The sequence below is a fragment of the Thunnus thynnus genome, chromosome 3, assembly GCF_963924715.1.
Source record: "Thunnus thynnus chromosome 3, fThuThy2.1, whole genome shotgun sequence".
NCBI classification, from domain to species: Eukaryota; Metazoa; Chordata; class Actinopteri; order Scombriformes; family Scombridae; genus Thunnus; species Thunnus thynnus.
The window spans coordinates 936076-960258 of NC_089519.1; the positions used below are offsets into that span (position 1 = coordinate 936076).

General features: G+C 41.6%; 2 protein-coding genes across 5 annotated transcripts in view; both read right to left on the minus strand.

The window, feature by feature from the left end:
• grin2bb (glutamate receptor, ionotropic, N-methyl D-aspartate 2B, genome duplicate b) overlaps positions 1 to 9933 on the minus strand; it is a 99933-nt gene extending 90000 nt beyond the window's left edge. For 2 of the 4 annotated variants that reach the window (XM_067578915.1, XM_067578917.1), the window contains exons 1-2: positions 9562 to 9933; positions 7889 to 8032 (exon numbers count right to left, since the gene is read on the minus strand). The gene's annotated coding sequence lies outside the window, so the exon portion shown is untranslated. Of the gene's footprint in view, positions 1 to 7114; positions 7464 to 7888; positions 8033 to 9561 lie in introns of those variants that run through there. The other 2 variants (XM_067578918.1, XM_067578916.1) reach the window with 2 other exon arrangements.
• Positions 9934 to 16211: 6278 nt separating this feature from the next.
• Positions 16212 to 24183, minus strand: part of atf7ip (activating transcription factor 7 interacting protein) — a 32282-nt gene continuing 24310 nt past the window's right edge. The window contains exons 4-16 of the mRNA XM_067586004.1: positions 24138 to 24176; positions 23578 to 24022; positions 22020 to 22201; positions 21756 to 21893; positions 21524 to 21595; positions 21320 to 21414; positions 20088 to 20642; positions 19605 to 19669; positions 18583 to 19248; positions 17987 to 18088; positions 17798 to 17875; positions 17495 to 17577; positions 16212 to 17125 (exon numbers count right to left, since the gene is read on the minus strand). Of these exons, the coding sequence (XP_067442105.1) occupies positions 16667 to 17125; positions 17495 to 17577; positions 17798 to 17875; positions 17987 to 18088; positions 18583 to 19248; positions 19605 to 19669; positions 20088 to 20642; positions 21320 to 21414; positions 21524 to 21595; positions 21756 to 21893; positions 22020 to 22201; positions 23578 to 24022; positions 24138 to 24176 (2979 nt within the window). The 3' untranslated portion in view covers positions 16212 to 16666. The remainder of the gene's footprint in view (positions 17126 to 17494; positions 17578 to 17797; positions 17876 to 17986; positions 18089 to 18582; positions 19249 to 19604; positions 19670 to 20087; positions 20643 to 21319; positions 21415 to 21523; positions 21596 to 21755; positions 21894 to 22019; positions 22202 to 23577; positions 24023 to 24137; positions 24177 to 24183) is intronic.

Below are 24183 nucleotides of genomic sequence, written 5' to 3' on the forward strand. Positions count from 1 at the left end.
CTCTTTGGAACATAAATCCTTCATTAAACTGAAACCTAAGAGGTGGTCAGGACCCTTTTAAACAACTTTGTGCTCACAGTGTGGCAACACTACACCAGCCATGTGAAAGACGTGTTAAATCATTCAGGCTGTTTGGACATAAAGGCGCTCAGTTAAAATCAACCTGAAACTTTCAGGCTAAAGGGCCACACTCTCACCCTGTTAATGGAGAATATTTAGACCCTGGTTGTTTTAACTTTGCCTATGAGCAATGTCTAGACATCTGGTGCTATTTAAAATATGAAGTGACATGCAGAATGTCTTATGACACTTACATAAAAAGTGTTGTTAAAGTCAGAATGATGTCTGCTTCTGGCTAACAGGAAGTCAATCTTAAACCAACCGTACCACATACTGACTCAGGTTAGCTCATCTCCAATCATTTACTTTTTATCTCTAAACAATTAAAGAGTCAATTCAGTTTGTTCTTGTTCTTTGTAATAGTGCATTCTAATCATCTTTAGGATAATTATGCATTTGTTAAGTTGCTGTTTGCTGTCAGAATAATCCTCTCTAGTGAAGCATTGGGCCTCTGGTTGTGGAAAAGCTAACACAGCAGCCATCACCCATGATAAGCAATATATGATGCACTCTGAAACATACAGCCTAGTATGTCATCTATAGTATACAGTGTACTCATTAAGGTCATGCTGAAGAGTCTTATACAGTAATGCTGGTGTATGAGTCACATTAGATCTGTGATCCATTTCCAGAGATCTGTTCATTTCCAGAGATCTGTTGGCAGATCCATCGAACAGGAAACAAGAAGAAATGTAATGGAGGAAGAGGAGGGTATCAACACAGCATTGGTTAACAAACCTCAACCAACTCAAATGCACAATAAGGAGACTAAAATGAATGCATGTGAATGCATGCACCTGCACACTGCACCAGACTAATTGAGTGAGTCAACTTATGTAAGCTTATGGAGAGAGACGTTACTTTAGATCGGTTTCAGCCATGAATTAGAAATAGTCCTTGAGTGAGAAATCTCTCTTGCTTATATTCCCATTGAGATATGTGATAATGCATTAAATTCACAGAGATAGAACAGTTCATATAAAGAAAAATGGATAAAGATAAAAAGCTTGGCCTGATAAACAACCAATTAGTCACAGCAGGGTGAAAAAAGGTTTAACAGTACAAGCAAATGTGGTGGAAGATATGAAAATACCCTTCACAGAGAACCTGCTGATCAAAGTTCATGCAGAATGCATTTCCATCAGTAGCATGCACACACACACAAACACATGCACACTCTTGCTGTGCTCTCACACACACACACACACACACACACACATTCAGTGCACACACTTACTGTACATGCATGTGCATACATACACTCAGTTGCGAAGAAGTGAGTGCTATATTAATTCACTACTCACCTAATTAACTCTTTTCTGTAACACATAATTTATAGACGGTAGTGGAGATGTTTTACAGAGGAGCAGAGTTGAGACACAAAAGCAAAGACAGAGCAAAACGAGTGGTCCTTCATATTCCTTCATGATGACATCCCACTCTCAGAACAATAAAGAAAAGAGGTGTTTACTAAGCTCCTTTATCAGTCCAGAAGACAAAGGAGGCTAAAGTGGCTGGTGTGGGCCTACGCTACTGGCTGTAATATTTCACTTAGATGTCCGTGGATATATAAAGGCTAAAAACTTAGTGAGAATAGACTAACAGTGGCAATGCTCCCAAAAAAGGTGTGGCATTGAGAAGAAGAGACGAGGCATCAAACACAACATAAAGAGAGGAGGAAAATGTGACAGAAGAAAAGAGGAGGGTAGTGATGTGATGGGGATATTAGGTCCTATCTATTTTGATCTGTCTATCAGTCTGTCTCTATCTACAACCTGCACACACTATCTAGAACACCTCCATTCCACAGCAAGGCTTTACCCGCTTAATCCACTGTTCAACATCCAACTAATGCCAACCGGTCTCTCCTGCCTGATTGAGGATGAGAATGAAGACAAGTGGAGGTGGTGGGGGGGTGGGGGGAGGAGGTGGGGGCTTCAGGAATGAAATATGGCCAGTTCTGGATGAAAACCATCGAATTGAGAGAAGGGAAAATTGAAAAATGCAGAAGCACAAAAATTCAGTTCTGATGATGATAAGGAGTGTATTCTGGTTTTGTGTGTGTGGGGGGGGGGGTGGGGGGGGGCTGTTGTTTGAGAGACAGTCAAAGAACTAATGGCTGCTGATGGACTGGCACAATGAAATAAGCACAAATCAAGCATGAGATGGGAAACACTCTTAATGACTTGAGATGGCCATTAGCTGCTAACTTTGAATGCAGCACAATAAATAACATGAAGAGAATATTATTTACTTTAGACTAAATCGCCCCAACTTTGCCAAATTATAATTAAAAATAAAATGACGCCAAAGTGCCTGGAAATGTTCTCTCATTTTCCCTCTTCCCATGTTACTTTACAACAGGTTGCCAAAGAAATCCATGTCTTCTTTGAGATGAAAAAAGGGGACATGACATGTGGACAGATAAAAAGATTTCTCAATGACAACAATTAAAGATGGGCGCGCTTTGCAACGATGAGAAGAACAGATGAGGAGTAGGAGGGTGTGAAGACGGTGTGAGACCAGACCAATATCCACTCACTGAACACTGTTCTTCTAGGCATAGTTTAGTGTGCGAGTGCATGTGTGTGTTAATGTGTGTTTTATGTATACGTAAAGCACACACAAATACACACAGACAGACAGATAGACAGACACTAAACGATAGTTAACCTACCTAGAGTAACATTTAAGAATCCCGCAAGAGTGTGATGCAAAGAAAATGGGTGTGGAGGGACCAAAAGAGAAGGAAAAGGGAAAAAGAGTCATTCATGAGGAGTTTTTTTAGTTGTCTTTGAAGAAAAATCATCCAAGTTCATAAAACATCAGACTTTAGAGACAGAAAGAGGCGTAGGGTGGGGGATGATGAACTGATGGCAGCAGTTAAGAGATGAAATGGCAAGGAGGGTCTGACAGGTATGATATGGTTTGGTAAGAGAGTGGCGAGGAGGAAAGAAAGGACGAAAATTAAAACAAAACTCCCTCCTTTCTCCTTTCTCTCACTCATAAATAAAGGAAATTATACACCAGGTAGATGGAGAAATAGATGAGAAGGCAAATGATGGAGAGAGAGACTATATGAAAAGATGAAGCACCTCCCAGCACCGCGATGAGGAATAAGAAAAATATAAAACGAAAGAAAAAATTGAATACTCCAAAGCCTTCCGTTTTTGCTCTGTTTAGTGAGGCGAGGGGGGGGGCTCTCAGTTTTATCCCCCTCTCTCTCTCTCTCTCTCTCTGCAACTGGTCAGTCTTCTTTTATCTTCTTTCCTCCTCAAAGCAAGATGCTACCTTCCCTTCAGATGAGCTGTAACCCTTTGCCAACACAGCTGTTAGACATGGCACTCAGGCTGGCTGCATGGTGGGGTGCTGCTACCCAGAGATACAGTGTGTGTGGAGCCGAAACACACCCCTGGCTGGCATAAAGCGCAGAGCACAACTCAAACTGCGCTCACTCGCTTTCCTCCCCCTCCTAGAGAGAGAGAGAGAGAGAGAGAGAGAGAGAGAGAGAGAGAGAGAGCCAGAGACAGACAGCTAGATGTGGAGGTGGGTCCCTCTATAGGATTCTGAATTAGAAGGATGCTACAGTAAAGAGGAGCTGCTGCAACAATTGTCAGGAAAAGTGTTTCCATAAAGAAAGCAAGAGCTCCCTCTGTTGTTGCATGATAGATCTTTAAATGAGGAGCGATGAAGTTCATGTGGAGATTGTCATCTATGTAAACAATACTGGTTGTTGCATGTTTTCTATGATACTGTGAAAATTTCTCTAATAATAAGTTTACTGTATATCAGCCTTTAGTTAATGAATGCTTAAAGTTACAAAATATTTTCTATTTAAAAAATGTATAAACTGGGATCCATAGATTCTACAATGTATCTGAAACTGAATACACTTTCACAATCATCTCATTATGTAAGAGCTTCCATCTACACCAACATCATCTACATCAACTATAGGAAAAACATAATTACTACAAAATAATTAGCTTTTACTCTGATTGAAATATAAAAAGACTACAGATGTAGTGCAGCAGTTTGTACTTCACTGCATTTTAACTCCATATCATTTATATGACAGTTATGGTTACCAGTTACTTTACATATTAAGGTTTTACATACGTAATGCGATCAACCTCTAAACTTTGAGGTTCTATTTTGTATGTTCTCTGCCCTCAGATGGACTTTGCTATTTGTTTTTCTAATTGCGACTCTGCCTCAGCACCGTGAGACAGATCTCTGCTCTCACCGTCCAATCAGGAGGAAGCAACCATGCACTGTAATATAGGTGCACCAGTGCACATGCTGTTCAGCTTTCTTTTTCACTCAGCAACCTTAGACAATGGAGCTGAATCTTCAGTCACTCTCAGGTGTTGCAGAGTATGTCATCAACCACTGGCAAGCTTTCCATGATGCTCCCCCACTAGGAGTAGATGAGTTTGCCCACCTGGTGCAGATGAGATCTCTCTCTCTGCCAAGAGAGGGGGACCTCTGTGCTTTATTCACTCCTCCTGCAGGTCTATCAGAAAGGATAGGGGTGAGGCGGTGCTTCAGTCCAACCCGTTGTTTCAACTCCACATCATCACATCCACTTTCGGGCCCAGGATTGTTTACCTGAGAACTTTTTATCCACCTCCATTCCAGGATTAGGGGGAAAGGCGCCTTCACTCACATGGGGCGGCTGTGGCTGAGGAGGTAGAACCTGCTGTCCACTAACCACAGGGTTGGTGGTTTGATGTGTGTGAAAGGGTGAATGATTGACAAATTATAAAGCGCTTTAGACAAAAGTGTTCAAGTAGCCATTTACCTACTATTTCACTTGTGTGCTATGCTGTTACATTAACCATACATAAAGCCTCAGCAAGTCTTCATCAACACTTCATCTGCCTAGAAAGCCCAGGGCACTCCTTTGATGGCTCAGTAGCTGGCTCATTGGCTGTGTGATGCGACTCAGTGGGTCTCAAGGCGCATGTCAACGGAAGACATTTGTCTAGCCATGTCTTGGTTTTCCACCTCCACTTCTGATGCTTGGTGCAAAGTCTGTGGGGGCACCATCATCTGGGTCTGATTGATGCTCAGTGGTCATTTTCAGCTTTGAGTAAGGAGAGTGTGATGAGGTTGTGGGACCACCAGGTCATGGGAAGTTGACCTCTTTCACCAGTTAACAGTGGGGTCTGCATTGCTAGCGTACAGATTCAGGCCCATGTGGGAGGCTTTTACTTGAAGGGAGGAGCACATACGAGACATCATTTACTGAGATGTAACTCCACTTCTATGAGTACATGCATAAAAATGATCAATCACCTTTGGTTTTTAACTGAGTGCATGGAATGCAGAGCAGTGATTGGTCAGCAGATCTGAAGGATCTGGAGGTGGAATAGGGGATGAGCAGTTCAGAGATGTAACCTGGTGCCAGTCCATGCTGTGCTTTAAAAACAAATAAAAGAATCTTAAAATCAATTCTGTACTTCACTGGTAACCAGTGAAGAGAGGCCAGTACAGGGGAGATATGTTCTTTCTTCTTGGTACAAGTGAGGAGTCTCGCTGCTTCATTTTGAACCAGCTGCAGGCGAGATAGGGCTGACTAACTGATTCCTACATAGAGAGAACTGTAGTGGAGGCGAGAGGAAATAAAAGCTTGAACTATAGTCTCCACATCTTTAATGGACGGGAATTATTTTAACTTTGCAAGTGATCTAAGATGGAAGAAGCCACTACTGACAACTGAGTTGATTTGTTTATCAAATTTTAAGCCAGAATCAAAGATAACACCAAGACTTCTTGTGTGGGACTTTACATTCAATGACAGAAGCCCGAGGGCATTGATTGTGGTTGTGGAGTTGTCTGCAGGGCCGAAGATGAAGACCTCAGTTTTATTCTGGTTTAGCTGAAAGAAGCTTTTTGCCATCCAGGATTTTACATCCTTAATGCAATTTAGAAGGCAGTTAAAACTGCATGGATCACAAAGTTTCAGCAGGAGGTACAGCTGGGTGTTATCAGCATAACAATGGTAGGAGATATATTTTCTCAAAACAGACCCCAAAGGAAGTTTATATAGGAAAACTACAATAGGGCCTAATATAGAGCCTTGTGGTACTCCACAGGAGATGGGTGCAGAGGAAAAGGACACATTATCAATTCTAACAGTCTCGGAGGTACAAGGTAAACCGCTGAAGGGCTGTCCCTGAATGCCAACAACATGCTGAAGGCGGTCCAAGAGGATGGAGTGATCAGCTGTGTCGAAGGCAGCTGAGAGATCTAAAAGAATTAAAATAGTATAATTTTCTGAATGTAAAGATGAGAACAAATCATTTGTTACTCTCAGGAGAGCGGACTCTGTGATATTGAGCGTCATAAAACCCGACTGAAATTTTCCAGCGAGCTGAATTTGTCCAAGAAAGAGATGAGTTGGGAGAAAACTACTTTTTCAAGAATTCTGAATAAAAACGAGAGCTATGAGATTGGTCGGTAATTTTTATGAACAGACGGATCTAAGTTAGATTTTTTAATTAAAAGGTGAATGACAGCATGTTTAAAGCAAGCTGGCACATAGCCATTGACAAGGGAGCTATTAATTATTAATAAAATACTAGGCCCAACAGTGTCCAGCACTTTCTTAAGTGGGCATGATGGAATAATGTCTAAGGGACATGTACTAGGGCTCATATGTGAGATAATATGTGTCAAAGAGGAGAAAGAAATCGGTTCAAAGTTGATGAGAACTGAGAAACTTAACTCTGATGGATCATAGAATTTATGACTGCAGAGTTGAGTACTGTATTTATTCCATTAAATAAAACTTTGGCTCTATGGGCATGTTTGAAGATGGTATCAGAAAAATATTTGGTTCTCTCTGCTTTGACACACTGTTGATATTTAGCCAGAGAGTATCTCAGATGCTGATATGACACTTGGAGTTTATCTGTTTTCCATTTATGCTTCGCTCTCCTGCATTCCTGCCTAACCAAACCAGTTATGGAGTTAAACCAGGGCTGACCTTTGATTTTTGCTTTTCCAACTCTGTAAGGTGCAATGGAGTCAAGAATATTGGTGCAAGTGGAATTGAATACTGTGACCAGTTCTTCTGGTCACAGTATTCAAGATTGGTAACAGACCTGGAATAGTCTCCTGGAAGACTGGCTTTAGGAGTCCTGGAGGGGACTGAGGTGGAAAACAACATGGGCCAATGATCAGATAGACTGACCTCGTTTATCTGGACACGGGGACCGGAACGCCAAAAGTTCAAATAAAAAGTCACTTGTCCAGGTAAAAATGAAAACAATTTACTTTTTTCTTTTTGTTTGCAAATGCAGAATGTAGAATTCAGAAGAACAGACAGCTGATAGCATCCAAACAGATCCAACATAGAAATGATTCAATTAATTCATTTTACTAAAGCCATTACTTCCCTGTTAATTATCATTTCATTCTTTTCATCCCTAATTGTAAAGTCTTTTTCAATATAAATATATAAATAAATAATAATTATTAATAATTAATTAATATTATTAACAATATTTATTAAATATTTAAAATAAATAAATATGAACAGCACTTTGAACTATTAATCTTAGTGCTGTGTTTACAACAGCTTTAGAAGACATCATGTTAATATCATTGTTGTGTTGTGTGTTGATCTGTAAGTCATTTTATAGCAGCTTTGTGTTTTGTTTGTTGGGTATGACCTTAAGTTTACATTTGGATAACAGATTGTGCCTTTAAAATACTTATAGACCAGTAATTCATCTAGACACTGGTGTAAGTTCCTTACCAGTTGAATTTGTTTGTGTCTCTCCATCACCTGACACTTGGGCTGCTTCACATCTGTTTCTCTTTCCTCTTTACACTCCTTGTTTTGCTTCCAACAAAATTCTTCCTCATTTCTGTCTCGTCTCTCCTGATTCTTTCACTCACCCTGAAAATGTACAAAGTCCTTTTAAAAAGTCTGACAGAGCATGAAGCAGAGTTTTAACTTGTATGGTGTAGAAGACAAACAACACACGGTGGGAATGCATCAGCAGTCAACTTATCCAAACTATCGAGCTACATTAACATTACTGTAATGTAAAGCAGCAGCACCAGAAACTGGATGGTTAAAACAACACAATGTCAACTTTAAAAACTTTTACTTCAATGAAGAGCTCCTCTAGCTACTTACTTTGTCTTTTGTCTGACATCATTATTTAATGGCGCACATGTCAGTTTATGTCATATATCATCCTCCAAACTCTGATTTATTCATCTGTCCATTCCATAGACTGTAAAACATGATGGACGTAGCCACCATGACATCCACCATTGCTTTGTGGGCTCCCACTTTGAAGCCTATGGCAAGCCATTTTAACATTTAATTGAACCACACTCCTATATGTAATTACATTTTAGATATCCAAAATAGTATTTCTCCTAGTCAAAATCGTATTCTCACTAGTCAGAATGGTAATTAAAGATATCCACATTAACATTCTTAGTGGTAGAAATTGTATTTCAAGATTTTTACAACTTTGATTGTACTAGTCAAAAATAAATTTAAGATCTCTAAAAATCCTTAAAAAGTATAAGTGGCTGTTTTAACATTTAATAGCTAGACTGTATGTGCATTACAGGTATCTGTAATTCAATTCTTCCTAGTCAAAATGAACATTTCAGATATCCATAACATCATTCTTCATGTGTATTGGGCTTTCAATTTCAGATATGCACAATTACATTTTTGATATCCAGAATGAATATTTTGGATATCTGCAATAGAATTCTTACAAGGAAAAACTCTCATTTCAGATGTCTACAAAACAATTGTTACTGGTCAATTTTAATTTCATATATCCATAATGTAATTTCGAATATCCAAAAATAGATTTTGACTAGTAAAACTGTATTTTTGGATATAAAACTGCAATTTTACAAGGAAAAATAAAATTGTGGACATGAATGTGTATGAATATTGTAGATATCCATAATTGTAATTCTACCTATCCAGAATGCAGTTTTCAGTGCAGTAGCAGAATCTTGATTAATATTTGATCAGAACTGCCCAGTTTGATGTGAGTTCATCACTCAGCTGACCCCACTGCCTGAGTTTAGAATATGCATAGTATGATATCTAGTGACCACACTGGCGGGCTTTTTCTTTCTTCGCCTACAGCAAATGCCGACTTCAGTTATGACTAGTAACAACTGGATCTAGTCTAGCTATTGAATGTTAAAACGGTTTACCACAGAAGCCTCGAATTCGGCATTTTGACCGCTGCCATCTTCGATTTTTGGAGTCAGAAGTGACCATATCTGGACGAGACGGTGAAGCTAACCCTAGCTGCTAGCTTGTTTAGTACGGTGCATTAACAGTCTATGGTGAGCTGTGATAATGCCAATGCTAATGCTAATTTTCGTTAGCATTAGCATTGGAAAAACAGGCTTAAAACCATTAAAACAAAATATACTTACCGGAAAACTGAACATCCGATACCTTAGAGGGTCTTTTAGTACAACCAAACGCTGAACAAGACTTTTTAAGACGACAATTATTACAATTAACTTTCACGAGCTGAAAACACACTAAAATGGCGACGGCTACGCTGATACTGTGAATCTGTGGTTAAGCCATGTTTACGATACCTAATCAACGTTGTCACTGTGGTAGCAACTTGTCAATTACAAGGTAGCCACGCCCTAAAGCATATGCTGCTTTATCGTCTATTTTACTTTAAATGGGACCATAATTTACAAAATGAACATCAAGATGTATTGAAGAAGAAACTAGCAATTGAGACATAAACTCCTTAGGTAAGTGTTTACTGAGGTACTAAATCAAGTGAGAAATAGGGTCATTTTCTCATAGAAAATGACCCTATTTCTCAAACAGACTTCTTTTTGGAGCCAGTGGAGTCTCCCCCTGCTGGTCATTAGAGAGAATGCACGTTTAAGTCACTTCCGCATTGGCTTCACTTTTGTGAAAGCTAATTGGTCATTCCACTGCAACATCAGCACCAGCAGAGCATGGATGTACTATAGGAGCTCTTACATATATTATACATGCATGCAGCAGAGCTACGCCTCCGCCATTTTGGACTGAAAGTGACTACCGTATTATCAAAGACCTTAATGATGCCAGTATAACATCTACAAAGTGTAAAAAATTATTTCTGTTTTATTGTCATATAATTAATGCCTCTACTGAAATGGCTTGTGTTGAACAATGAAAAAACATTCTAAATATGCATACTCATAACTATTTAGCTAGTGAAACTTAAGTATTTATATATCTACTTATTCAATTCAAAAGAATCAAAGCAAAAATTCATTCAGAATGTCATTTACTAAACAACAAAAACTTTCAAATTATTATTATTGTTACTATTATTATTATTATTTCATTTATTTGCACAGTACAAACAAAACAGCATAAAACAACACAACAGAAGAGAAGAAACAAATTGTGCAGGTGAGATTTAGAAAACCCCTAGAGGCTTATGGGAGTAATCTCACCTCATTACACATTATAAACAGATACAAAAGTCATGTGATATACAAAAATAAACAAACAAGCAACCACAGAATCAAAAGCAAACATAAAGTAGGCGGCACAAACCAAGCAAAGAAACAAAACAGGTAAAATAATGTGATGAGGGTGTGTGTGTTTTGGTGTAATGTATAAGTGTGTGTGTGTGTGTGTGTGTGCGCAAGTGAGTGTGCGTGCACACATGCTCTCATGTGCACATGATGCTCTCATGTTTACTGAAGCAAACTTGTGTTAAGTCAACTCCTTACGACAGAGAGGGAGAGAAAGGCCAATCATAATCAGATATGATCAGTTTGAATGGTTAAGTTTGGCTCATCAGACAGGTCCTAAACTTATATTTGAAATTCTTGAGAGAAGTAAACTGAAATGCAATTTGAATATAACTGTTCCACAGCTGAGCCCCCCTATATCTAATAGGGAATTGACAGGGCCCAGTACGGAATATTGGGAGGTGTAAACATTTGGCATGTATTGTATTATAGCTGTGTACATCTCCAGCAGGCTGGAAAAATGCTTTACAAGGGAAAGGAAGCGAAGCAGGCTGATGCAGTTTGGTATTTGTTTATGTTAAAAATTGTTAGGATCTTGAGCTGATTGACGAGAGGGGTTGAGTGATCAGCCCTACTGATCATGGGGTTATGGGTTCAGATTTACAAATTCTGAGTGTTCCAAATAGATATGACAGGATGTAACATAACATACCTACCCGCTTGCTCCAGTCTGCCTGCTGCCTGCTGGCTTCAGTACGGAGAGTTTGTTTGTTTTAAACACCCGGGTAGAAGGAGCCGTTGGTGGTTTGTTGGTCTGTGAGACAGTAACAGCTGTCTCCATGTCTCGCACAAGGATATAGTGTTCAAACAGAAAACAAAACGAGCATTCCTAGAATCTACAACAGATATGGCAAGCCTAGCGGTTCAAATATACATGATTTTTAACACATAAATTATGGTAGAGAGCCAGTCTGAGCTAACACATGTAAAGTGATGAAAGTTTGCATAAACATTATTTCTGAATTTGAGAGGTGGCTAAACAGCATTTATGTGTATTTAGCTCAGATTGTTGTCATTTGCTCCCACATGAACAATGGAGGTTGGGAGTGGAGGCATTAGACCCTGGAGCTTTGGCAGGATCACAGGGGCTGTGGATCCAGGGAGGCAGTGTGTGGCTGTGTTGAAGAAACAAACACTTCTGATTATGGATTGCCGGCTATCAATGTAGTAGGGGAGAAGAGTGGACAAAGGAATAGAGACTGAGTGCTGTCAGGACAAAACGGCGCATATTCAGTGACCACAGAATGCAACGATCTCACTAGCTGTGGATGGGTGGTCTGGACAGGCAAGTGTTGTGGTGAGAAGATGGGGTCTTTCTTAGGAGAATGGTTCTGTGCTGGCCCAAGGCAGGGGAGACCTCCAAACTGTCTGATCATGGCCTCCTTCAACATTCTGCGACGGTAGTAGGGAGACCTATCTCGTTTTTTGTTTGGCTGTCCCATGATGGACTGACCAGCTGCCTGATCAATGCCAGTGACAGGTGGAGAGGAGACAGGCAGGCTTAGAAATCTGACTTTGTGAGGTAGGCACCAGGTGTGCTAGGACTGAAATGACAGGGAGAAATAGGCTAATGACTTGCCAACATGGAAAAAGGCAAAAGACTAGCCTACGGAACCTGGTTGTGTGGGAAACAGGCAGAGAGTTTCCGAGCTAAAACACAGGCAGATACCAAGCCAGCTGAGGTTCTCCTGTGGACAATCTCGGACTCAGCACTATGTCTTTCTAAGGAACTAAGCCCGTGGGAGGCTTCAAGGTTGGGCTCTACCAGCCACGGCAGGGCCTGTGTCAGATGCACTGACCATGTCATGGGGAAAGCATCCAAAACTCAAGGGTGAAAGGCATTGGCAGATTTGGGGATACTTTTGAGACCCCAGATGAGTGATGAGTGTTGGAGGTCACCACCTTAGATGGGGAGAGAGGGTCACTAGATGTTGCTAAGAGGTAGGCTCTGATTTTATAATGTCCCATTAAATAGCAGTTCAGAGTATTCAGCTTTCTTGGTGTCTTGGACAATGCACCACACAGGGATTATATGGTCCTGCTGGGGGACTTTAATGTCCACCTGGGCATTGACAGAGGAACCTGGTTGGGATTGAGTGATAGGAATCATTGACAAAATAAATGTTTGTTAATCTTTCTGCTCTCTGCTGGTAAATATGTGTATAATTCAGGAAAATCAGATATGCATATTAGTGAAATACAGAGCAGCTCCGGTATCATTTCCGTTGCAGTGGTTTCTGTAGTTGCCATGGTCACACGTTGAGCTGCAGCAGCAATTTGAAAAGTAGAATGCAGAAGCAAAGCCATCAACTTACATAAAAAAACAATGGACAATGATCTTTCACACAATCTTTTTTCACATGCCCAGTAAGTTAGCTGGTACTCCCCAAGACCTACAGTAGAGTGAACAGACTTCAGTGTGTCTGTGTGTGAGCCCCACCAAACAATTTGACTAAAAACTGAAGCAGACACAAGTTGTGGCAGAAACTGGCTCAGACTAAAAGCCAGGTACAGGCATTGGTTCTGAAACAGGTTTGGCTGGGAAATGGCAACAGGCCCTGACAAAGGGGGTAGTACAGACTGACTCGGGGACAGACTGACAGAGGAACAGGGGCAGATAGATTGGCAGACTCTGACAGAGGTAGTGGAGCACTGACCTCACTGACCTGACTGCCGAAGACCAGGGGAACTGAACTGAACTGGAAGGTTCAACAAACATTTATTTTGTCAATGATTCCTATCACTCAATCCCAACCAGGTTCCTCTGTCAATGCCCAGGTGGACATTAAAGTCCCCCAGCAGGACCATATAATCCCTGTGTGGTGCATTGTCCAAGACACCAAGAAAGCTGAATACTCTGAACTGCTGTTTAATGGGACATTATAAAATCAGAGCCTTCCTCTTAGCAACATCCAGTGACCCTCTCTCCCCATCTAAGGTGGTGACCTCCAACACTCATCACTCATCTGGGGTCTCAAAAGAATCCCCAAATCTGCCAATGCCTTTCACCCTTGAGTTTTGGATGCTTTCCCCATGACATGGTCAGTGCATCTGACACAGGCCCTGCCTTGGCTGGTAGAGCCCAACCTTGAAGCCTCCCACGGGCTTAGTTCCTTAGAAAGACATAGTGCTGAGTCCGAGATTGTCCACAGGAGAACCTCAGCTGGCTTGGTATCTGCCTGTGTTTTAGCTCGGAAACTCTCTGCCTGTTTCCCACACAACCAGGTTCCGTAGGCTAGTCTTTTGCCTTTTTCCATGTTGGCAAGTCATTAGCCTATTTCTCCCTGTCATTTCAGTCCTAGCACACCTGGTGCCTACCTCACAAAGTCAGATTTCTAAGCCTGTCAAGCTTTCAGTGGATCAGCAGGAGGGCCCACATGAGTTCTAGCAGGCATCATTAGTGAGCTCTTGCCTAGTCTTCTTCCAGGGCTTACATAAATGCAGCACTCCTGGATCCACTTTTGTCTCTCCACTATTCAGTTAAGCAGTCTTTCTGCTGTCAACCACTCCATAGCCTTTCTGTAGGTTGCACCTGCAGTCATCCAGTTGGCCACCCTTACAGACAACCAGATACCACCCTAACAGTCATCTAGTTGGCCTATCTCCCCTGCTCTATTGCAGTCAGCTGGGTCTTCTGTATCTCAACTCTTCAGTTACTGGAAGTGAACTTCTCTGTTACCTTCCAGTTCAGTTCCCCTGGTCTTCGGCAGTCAGGTCAGTGAGGTCAGTGCTCCACTACCTCTGTCAGAGTCTGCCAATCTATCTGCCCCTGTTCCTCTGTCAGTCTGTCCCTGAGTCAGTCTGTACTACCCCCTTTGTCAGGGCCTGTTGCCATTTCCCAGCCAAACCTGTTTCAGAACCAATGCCTGTACCTGGCTTTTAGTCTGAGTCAGTTTCTGCCACAACTTGTGTCTGCTTGTGTGCCTGTGACCATTCCTTGCTTTGTCTTCTATGTTCCTCAATCTGGGTTGGCCCTTCAGTTGAAACATGCACCTGTTTCTGTTAAATCCTGTGCTTGCACCTGCTCCCAGTCAGTGTCTTGACTATCTGTCCGAGCCTGTTTCAGTGTCTGTTCCTCTGGGGTTTTTCTGTGCCTCAATCCCAGTCTGTCTCATTTCTTCATGGCAGTTCATGGCCATTTCCCCCAGTTTCCTGTTATATAGGCCAGAGGTCTTGAATCAGGGCTTAGCCTCCTAGAGACCAGTTCCCCTAAGCCCCAAGAATCTCCAGTTTCTCCAGTCCAATCCAGTTTCTCCCTTGGTTTTGGTGTGTCTGTGTGGCTAGGTTCATTGACACTTTTGTGGATCATGTGGCCATCCCCATTCAGCAGATGCCACCTTTATCTCTGGAACCCAAAGTGATTTGACCTGTCTCTCAAGTCTCCTGGCCATTCTCCTGACTGGCTCTAGCAGTCTGTCCTGCCTCTGTCCTGGCATGCGCCCCCATATTTAACACTTTTAAATATTTGAATACAAAGTTATTGCTCTAGCCATCATCCCACCATCACAACCATTAGACCAAATTCTTAATTGACAACTGGATATGTTTTCAGTGCTTCAAGTTCCCCAGATGAAGAAGTCTATTGAGTTTCCTCTAATGCCACCGTCAGTCAACCTTTTAGTTTTCAAAGGACCATATCACAAGATCTGCTAGTCATGAACACACAATATTTATTGTGCATAATCATCATGCCAAGAATGAATTTTCATTATGGTGAGTCCACGACCCTTTCCTGTAGATCCACATTCAGGGTAAACATTTGCCACCCTTAAAGGTGCAGTTGGTAGGATTTAGTTGCATCTAGCAGTGAGGTTGCAACAAACGGAGTACCCCCACCCACCCACCCTTCGAAGCATTCAGGAGAACCTACGGTGGCCATGAAGGTCGCAAAAAATGTGAAAGGCCCTCTCTAGAGCCAGTGTTTGGTTTGTCCGTTCTGGGCTACTGTAGAAACATGGTGGGCTCAGTGGAAGAGGACCCTATATAGATATGAAGGGCTCATTCTAAGGTAATAAAAACATACTTTTCAGTACAATACTGACTAAAAATAAAGGGCTATCTTGGCAAACAGTTTGTTCTCTCACTGCTTAAGGCAACAAAAGAGGAATGCTCCAATATGCTAGATGCTGACATCCTCTCGTGGTCTGTGCGTGCAAACCGGAATGAGTACTGAAGTTAGTGTCAGCATAAACTTGGCATTTCTGTGGTTCTTCATTGGCTGCCAGGTATACAGAGCAGCTTAAGGATACAAACCTGCAGCAAATCAGCTCATTCATCTGGATCACCATGCAAAGGGGAAAAAAAGCTTTCAGTGCCTCTGTTGAAAGTACTGCAAATCTATCTCAGCTGGCAAAACATGGGACTTTTTTTCCATTTTTTTTTACAGACATCTCTGTATCCTGTTACCACAGTGCCAGTGTCTTTGTGGGGCACTGTTCTATTCAAGGTGGTAGATTGGTGGTAATAAAGAACTACAAACCAAACTATAGAAGATAAAATTTGTCACAGAGTTAGTAAACCAAGACTTTAATAAAACCCTTTATTGTGTTTGTCAAAGTCTGGTTACCAGACAAAACTTACAAAAGTTATCATTCAGATTCTACAACACATTTATACATTACTGTGCAATTCTGTGTTTACATGGATAATCCTGTCACCTATTCTCAAGTAAAGCAAGGGACATCTGGGTCAGAGTAACAGGAGTCAACAACATAAATATCTGGCTTGGTAGAGAGGCAAAGTAACTGAATTATATACAACAGCTTAAGTCACAAAAAATACATTACATACATTAAACAGACAAAACCAACCGTTTGCCGCTTAAATTTTCCAAGTCAGTCAGAAGTCCAGTTGTTATGCAGAGATATTTACAGATACTGTATGTGTTCAGCGCACAATATTTGAGTTCCTAACACAAAAAATAAGTAAAAGGCGTCATGAACTTTCAAATGCAAAAAAATTTTTTCCATTTCTTAACTGTTCAGCTAGAGCTGGAACTGATGACATTTGTGCACTGAGGTTCACAGAAGGCGCCAAAGCGCCCATAGATGTCTTTGGCTCGAACAGCAAAATGATAAGTGGAGCCAGACTGGAACTGGGTCAGAGTACAGGCCATAGGCAGAGGAAGGGCCTTCACCTCCCCAATCTTCTTCCAGTGCTGCTGAGCTGCATTGCTGTTAGAGTTGTCTTGATGGAAGGCATAAAGGTGATAGCTGTCTACAGCTGCACAGGTCCGATCAGTTTCTGCCACGCACCAGGACAGCACAATACCGGTCTGACTTGGCACCAGCTTCAACTGAGGCTGCTGAGGGTGTGATGTCCGCTCAGCCTCAGGTGGTAAGCGTGGAGGTGCAGGTGCAACAGGGAGAGGGGGCAGTGCCATGCTGGAGCCCCGGTTTGGTGTAGTAGTGGTTACAGCGCGTGATTTCATTGGAGAGTCCTATAAAAAAGAAAACTATTGTTATTGTTACTCTGGCAAATATGATTACAAGCACTATTTCTTGAATAATTAAAAAACATCCAGTTGTCATTCATACAGAAAGTGAGAGCTGAATGTTTTTCATAAGCTGATATAAATACATTCTCAACTTCAAACAGCTGTCCACTGAAGCTTTTTACAGTCAAAAATCTGTCTGATGGACAAAGACAACTAGACTAATGACATTATAAGCGGTCTGCCAATCCACAGATTTCACATTTAATATCATATGCAAATAACAATTACTCAGGACATCACAGATTAATTATGGAATTACAAAACTGCATTTGCTCTGTGCAAAATATGCCAGATGCAGTTCTAAAACCTCACCAATGGAGGGCGGTGGTGGACTGTCAACTGAGGCTTGCTGGAAGAGTTCTGATTGCTTTGCGGGGACGATCTTGCTCCTGCACCTGTGGACAAAGCACACATTAAAATTAGATGTATCATTTAGATAAATACAAATTATATAAATGTTATGCCTTTCTTTAGTATGTTTTTTTTTAAAATTAGACATCCATTTTTTAAAAAACAGAATAGTGCACAGTAGCCAGGCTGAACTGTCAAGCACAAGTTTATGGTTTGGACACAAAATAACCCTTTCACATCCTCAATATAATGTGGTGGTCTTACTGTTAGGAATGCTGACGGTTGGATGAGGACGCTGGGTTGGTGAGGGAGCTGCAACAGTGGCATTCTTCACTCCTGTCACTGGAGAGGATAAAGTACAACATCTTAACACTCAAGGCTGCTTTTCAATATGTTAAGGTATAGAAAACAAATCAAGAGATAAAAATCAATTTTATTGCACCTCAACCTTACCTTGGACATCATCATCGTCCTCAGTGAGATCTATGACAGAGCCTTTGGGACGTGCCGCGGGAGCAGCTGCTTTGGATGGAGTTGATCCCGTGGCTTGGTTGTCTGAGAAAAGAGACACAAATATTGATCAAGAGATAAATTCAAGAAAAGAAAAAGCTACGTCTGACTTTATATGACTATGGCAAAGATAATGGATCAGGCAACACAAGTTGTTTATAGTGTTACCAGTGAGATAAGACACATGCGGCACAGAAAGGTGCACTGCTGTTTTATCATTGATAACGCATTTTGAAATATGAAACAAGGAAAGGCAAATGTTATACTAATGATCTTAAGAAAATTATTATAATGACGATTAATAATGAATAATATGCATTTGCTCTCTATTTGACTGTCACTGCCCTCACAAGTGAGCCACAGCATTAGTATTAACTGACCCACAAACCCATGATAATCATGTGTTTACATCTAACTGACATATCCAGAACTGACCAAATGACCAACAACTAGATTTGTACAAGCTGCTGATTGCAGCTGAAATGACATTTTAAATACATTCAAAAATAACAGCCTTGTTGACCAAAGCACAGCCCCACCTGTCTTTGATGTCAGAGATGTCCCTTGTGGAGGTCCTGGAGCAGTGGAACCCGTTGCTGCCGGCCCAGACGTTGCAGGAGAAGAGGCTGAAGACATAGCTCCGGCTACGGAGACGGACTGAGCTGGAGTCCTGGCTGTGGTCACAGATACCCCAGCGTTGGGCGTAGTTATCCCCCCAGCACCCCCCTGATACACGGCTCGGGCAAGAGAGATCTGAGTGGAGGACATCTGGCCAGTGGAGGCCTGTAGCGCTGGGACAGTGGCAACAGCAGGGGCAGAGGCTGCTGCAGTGGTAGTGACAGGAGCAGGCTTGAGGATAAAAGTGGTGGTGGGAGCAGTGGTTTTGGCCTTGTTGAGTGAGCTGGCTGCAGACAAAGAGGAGACAGGGATGTTGACCAGCGTTCCCGCCTGGCCATTAGCCATTGATAAAGGCAGCTGGATTAGGAGCGGCTGGCCTGTAGCCATCATGCTGCTCCCAGGGGCCGTCTTCAGCAGCAGAGTGCCTGTGGGACTCTGAGTGGTGATGGCAGTGGCCAAGGTAGAGGCGGCGTTAGAGGTGGAGGTGATCAGCTGGAGGATGGGGGCCTGTGAAACTATGGCAGTGGAGGTGGATGTTGGTGTTGGAACTGGAGCTGGAGCTGGCAGAGCTGGTGGGGCTGAATTTGCTGAGGAAAATGGGAAAAACTTTGTTTCAGACAATTACAAGTGTTGCTGAGATTTTCAAATGAACTGCTTTCTCATCTGCTTCTGCTCACAGTCCATTAAAATGTGAGAGTCAACAACCAGAAACAGATATTTCTTAATCATCTCCTTTCACTGCTTATTGCCATGAAGTGGCAGGAAACCGAAGCATCCACATGGACACATGGACATTTACCGGGATCAAGATTCAAACCCACAACCCTCATGTTGGAAGGTGAACACTACTAACCATCGTTCCACCATGCTGTCCTTCATCATTGTCTCATCCAAAAGAAAAGACTAACAATACATTCAGCAATAAGGAAATCTAGCCACTCACCAGCTGTGCTCGACAAAGAAACCGTTGCTGGAGTCTGCTTTACCTCCATGGAAGTCCGGACCGGCCTGTTTAGAAAGATTGCTTTTGCTTAGAGTTGCTTAAGCTTACAAGCTGTTTATGTCCACATCAGGAAGACGACTGAATGTGTTATAGTGTTGACATTTCAATTTATTCCATTTCATACAGTCATCTCTGAACAACTTGTGGCAAGTTTCAACCTCATAACTGAAGTACATGTCTGTGTTTTCATTAAAGCATTTATCAGCATGTATCAATGTTTAAGTGTAGTGCCAATCCCACAACGCTCTGAGTACAAGTCACCAGGGATTAATATTCCTTTCAATATGAAATACATGTTTATGAACGCTGATGAGAATCTAAGTGCAATGAGTGTGATATTTAGACAAAATGATTAGTTATTTCAATGACGAATAATGACAATTGTCCCAGTATGCTTCTGTTCCTGTTACATAAGACTGTCAAAACGACACAGCAGTTCTTTCTTCATATTCTCGAAAAAACTCTGGTCTTCTCTTCACTCGCAGTATTTCATTGATAGCATCACGGATCACTCTCCAGCTGTCACAGGACAGTTCAGGGAATCGACGCTCAATATACATCTTCATTGTCCTCCTTAAGTTTGTGGGCAGCGCCTCCTTGCCCAATAATCCAACATAGTTGACCTTGGCGACCCAGTCGCAGTAGACGTCATATGGGACTAAGTAGCGGAATATATATGATGCGTAGCGGTCAGCTCTGGGATTCCCTGAGCCTCTCTTGCAGTTGTGGTACAGCACTTTCTCCAAGTGGGACGTGATTGTGCGGAGTTTAACGTCTGCTCTGCATTTTCCTTCACTGTATTCTGCCAGCTTTTTTGCCATGGCAAGGTTGCGTAACACATTCTTCTGTTCTTCATCCTCTATTTCCTCTTCTTCCTTCTCCTTCTTAACAGACATTGCAGGAGTCTTACCAACAGAGGGCACCACTCCCTCTCTGGGCACCACAGTCTGCGGCTCCACTGTCTGCCGACGGAGCACGCTGTTGGGAGGAGAAGTGCAGTTTTAACTACACTCTGCACTGCCTGAGGAAACGCTCAGACTTCACATTGTAGAACGTCACAAGACTCAGGACCTGGACCCACGCGGGCGACGCAGACTGGGACGTGTGTTTGTTTATTCCAAACCAGTCTTAAGAAATATTTTGAGTGAAGTTAAGAGTTTTAAAAAGTTGATCCTGACAAACCGAACAAGGGACATGGAATCTTGGTTTCCAAAAAGGTATGGATTTGGAGGATGTAAGAATTCCTTATTCGGTCCATTTGTTTTTAATTCGGTCTTGGTTAGTGTTTACAGATAGCAACCTGGGACAATGTCAACTATTCACGCAGTGAACGGCTGTGTGTGTAGTACTGGCTTCAGTCCGGTATTGTCACGTTCATACAAAGGCCAAATTATATTCACACAAAATACCAAAGTGCACAGACTCCTCTATGATTCAAAGATAACATGTTTCAATACATTTATGCTGTGAATTTTGATAAATTAAATATTTTATCACATAATAAAATGGTCTGGCAAACCTGTGACCTTGCAGTGAAGACATAAAAATCACTAAAAAAAACCTTGAGAAGGTCATTACTAAATTCATAAGTTAAAATATATAGCATGGTTGGCAGGGATCTAGATGAGAAATTGCTTAGGCATGGGCACACTTACCGTTGAGCTTGAGGGTTGTTTACAACAGTTGCAGTCTTGGCAGCAGTAGCGGCAGTAGCAGCGGCAGCAGCAGCAGCAGAGGCAGCAGCAAGCGCCTGCGGAAAACAGACAGCATGCCGTCAGAACATCGTCAGACAACTTGCATACCACTTGCATACCAGATCCAAAGATTTCAGCAAGTAACAAAGGAAAACCATTTTTTACCTCCTGTTTCCTTTTGTTTTCTGAAGCCTGATTGGCCTCTCCAAACTTTTTTGCTAGTCGGGTTATCTTGGCCTAAAAAAAAAAAAAAAGTGTGGAGGCAGGAAAGCTTTAGATTTGGGAATGCTAACTGTAGGGAGAGAATTTTAACAGCTCTTCACTATGTATTACTAATGAGCCTCTTACAATGCTGCAGAAAAATGTACTTTAGATTAAAATATTAACGTCTACTTACTTGAAGTGTGTTAATGGCGGTTTGGTGTTTAGTGGCACAGTCGATCTTGTCTACTCTGCCTTTCAGCTCTTGGAAATGTTTGTCAAAAATGGTCAGCTCCAAGACCCTCAACCGTTCATCCACTAGCTTTTGCACAATCTGAGAAAGAATATCAGATAAAGGGGCAAAAAAGTTAAGTAATAAAGTTTTCAAATATCCATTTGCATAAAACAGTTCAGTTAGCTTACACTTTGGGGACGTGCTGCAGGATATTTGCATACAAACCTTTTCAAGTTTATGGTGACTGCCAGCTTTTGCAGTAATCTTAAATTCCAGTTGTGCTTCCAACTCTTCACGCTCCATCCTGGGTCTCTTCCCGTCTCTTTTCACAGTTTTTCCATCTTTCTCATAACCCTCTGATAAAGTGCGCTTCAGTCCTGAAGTGGAGCACTTCTCTTCTTGCACAGCTTGGGGACAAAAACAAAGACTGGTTAGCACCCTGTATGTGCCACTCATTGTCCTAAATCTTTTATGCATAATATGCTTTCTGTTTTAGGTCAGTTTCAGTTGAAGTGGGACCAAACAAAACAGGAAAAACAGGAACTCAGGATAACACTAATAGCCTTGAAGGTCTTCCCGTCTACATGTTCATGATTACAGTCAGTGCTTTATTATAGTTTTGCATCATTACACCTTCAAACTGTCACTTTAAATCATAGAACACCAGACAGCATAACTACATGCCACCTTCAATGAGGTAAGTCCAGTTCAACCACAGGTAAACTACCTCAGGTAAAGCAATGACAAACTGGAATCCTATCAGAAACTGCAGCCTAGTCACATGGCAGGCATTAACACGATACGTTATTACCCAAAATTCCATCTCAGACTCAGGAAGATGATTTGTCACACTACCATACTTGATTGCTAACTAGTAAGGGGTAATCTGAATAAACCATTCAGCTTACATATGTTTCCATATCTTGGGACAATCTGGTCTGTATTCAAAAACACTTAATTCTCATCTACTTTTACCAGAAAGAGTCCATATTAACTCGATGACTTTCTGGATATCAGGGTATATTTTCTGGCTTCAGAGTGCTAGCACCACCAAACGCCAGAAGCTACTTTATTTTCTTGCACAGCATATTAAACTGTCTTTTAATGTAACGTGAAAGTGTTATTATCCTTACCATTTGATTTAATAAATTTACACATTACACAATATATATAAAGTGTAACTCTGTTTTACAAGTCAAAATCAATTAACACGTCACAGGGAGAAAATTATTCAGGTGACATCACCCGTGTAAATCAACTTGGACTTGAAAACTACAATTTTTTTGCAGAAAGTCTTTGGAACAAACTGTAGATGTGGAGTTTGCAGGACAAATTCACAGGAGGGAACAGCTAATGAAAGATTTGACTGAGTTGCATCATGTGCAGTGCTGGATCCAGTGTTTTTGGAGGTTGACCCTCACTAAGGTAAGAAAGGATATCTCAGTCTTCCCAGCATCCGTTTTGACCATTTTTCTGCCTCTTACAAATCGTCCAAGTTGCAAAACTAAATCGCTTGCACAATTTCAAATTCGGTCTTATTAACATGTAATACAGCCTAAAATTGCTTAGTAGAGTTTTTCTGTAATAACTCTCATATCCTCCATTTCAACATTGGTTCAACTAGAGCAGAGGAACAAAAAGTTCTGCATGTATAAAACACTGAATAACAGATCAAATATTACTGTCTTTGGTTCATTTTCCCTTTGGACTTCTGTTAAACTTTATCAATATGGAGTGATTATCTTGAAGCTATCTGACACATCTGATCTCCGCTCTCTTGTACCTGTATTAGATGGTGGGGTGGACGATGGCCGAGATGGCTTTGTGGTTTGTCCAGCTTCAATTTTTTCCTTTTTGATCACCACTTTCACTGAGTCCACCTCCATCTTTTCTTCCTTTACTGATCCTTTCTTCGCCTCTTCTTTGTCTTTCTCGTCTTCTTTTACATCCTCGTCCTTGATTGCCTTTTCTTGTTTTAGATCCGAGGAAGAAGAGGGAGGACAAGGAGGGGAGGAATCAGAAGCGGTCGATTTGGGGGAAGAGGGCTTTTCATCCTTTATTTTGGATGTGGAGGCCTCGGGATCCTTGGCCTTTGTAGTGCTACTGTCTGTTTCCATCGGTCCTGTGCTGTCAGATACTGAAGGTGGCACTGGCGAACATGGAACTGAACCTTTAACAGGATGCTTAGCTGAATCCACAGATGAGTCCTCTTTTGTGGTCTGTTCCTCCTGAGGAAGAGCATAAATGATTCATTAATGAAATTACGTTTTTTGGAGTCTCAGTTCACATTCTTGCACAAGTTCAATATAGAACAATTTCCTAAAAAAAATTCTAAGCCTTTACCTTTTTCTTTTCCATCTCTGGGATCACCTCTTTTCCCTGCTGCTCC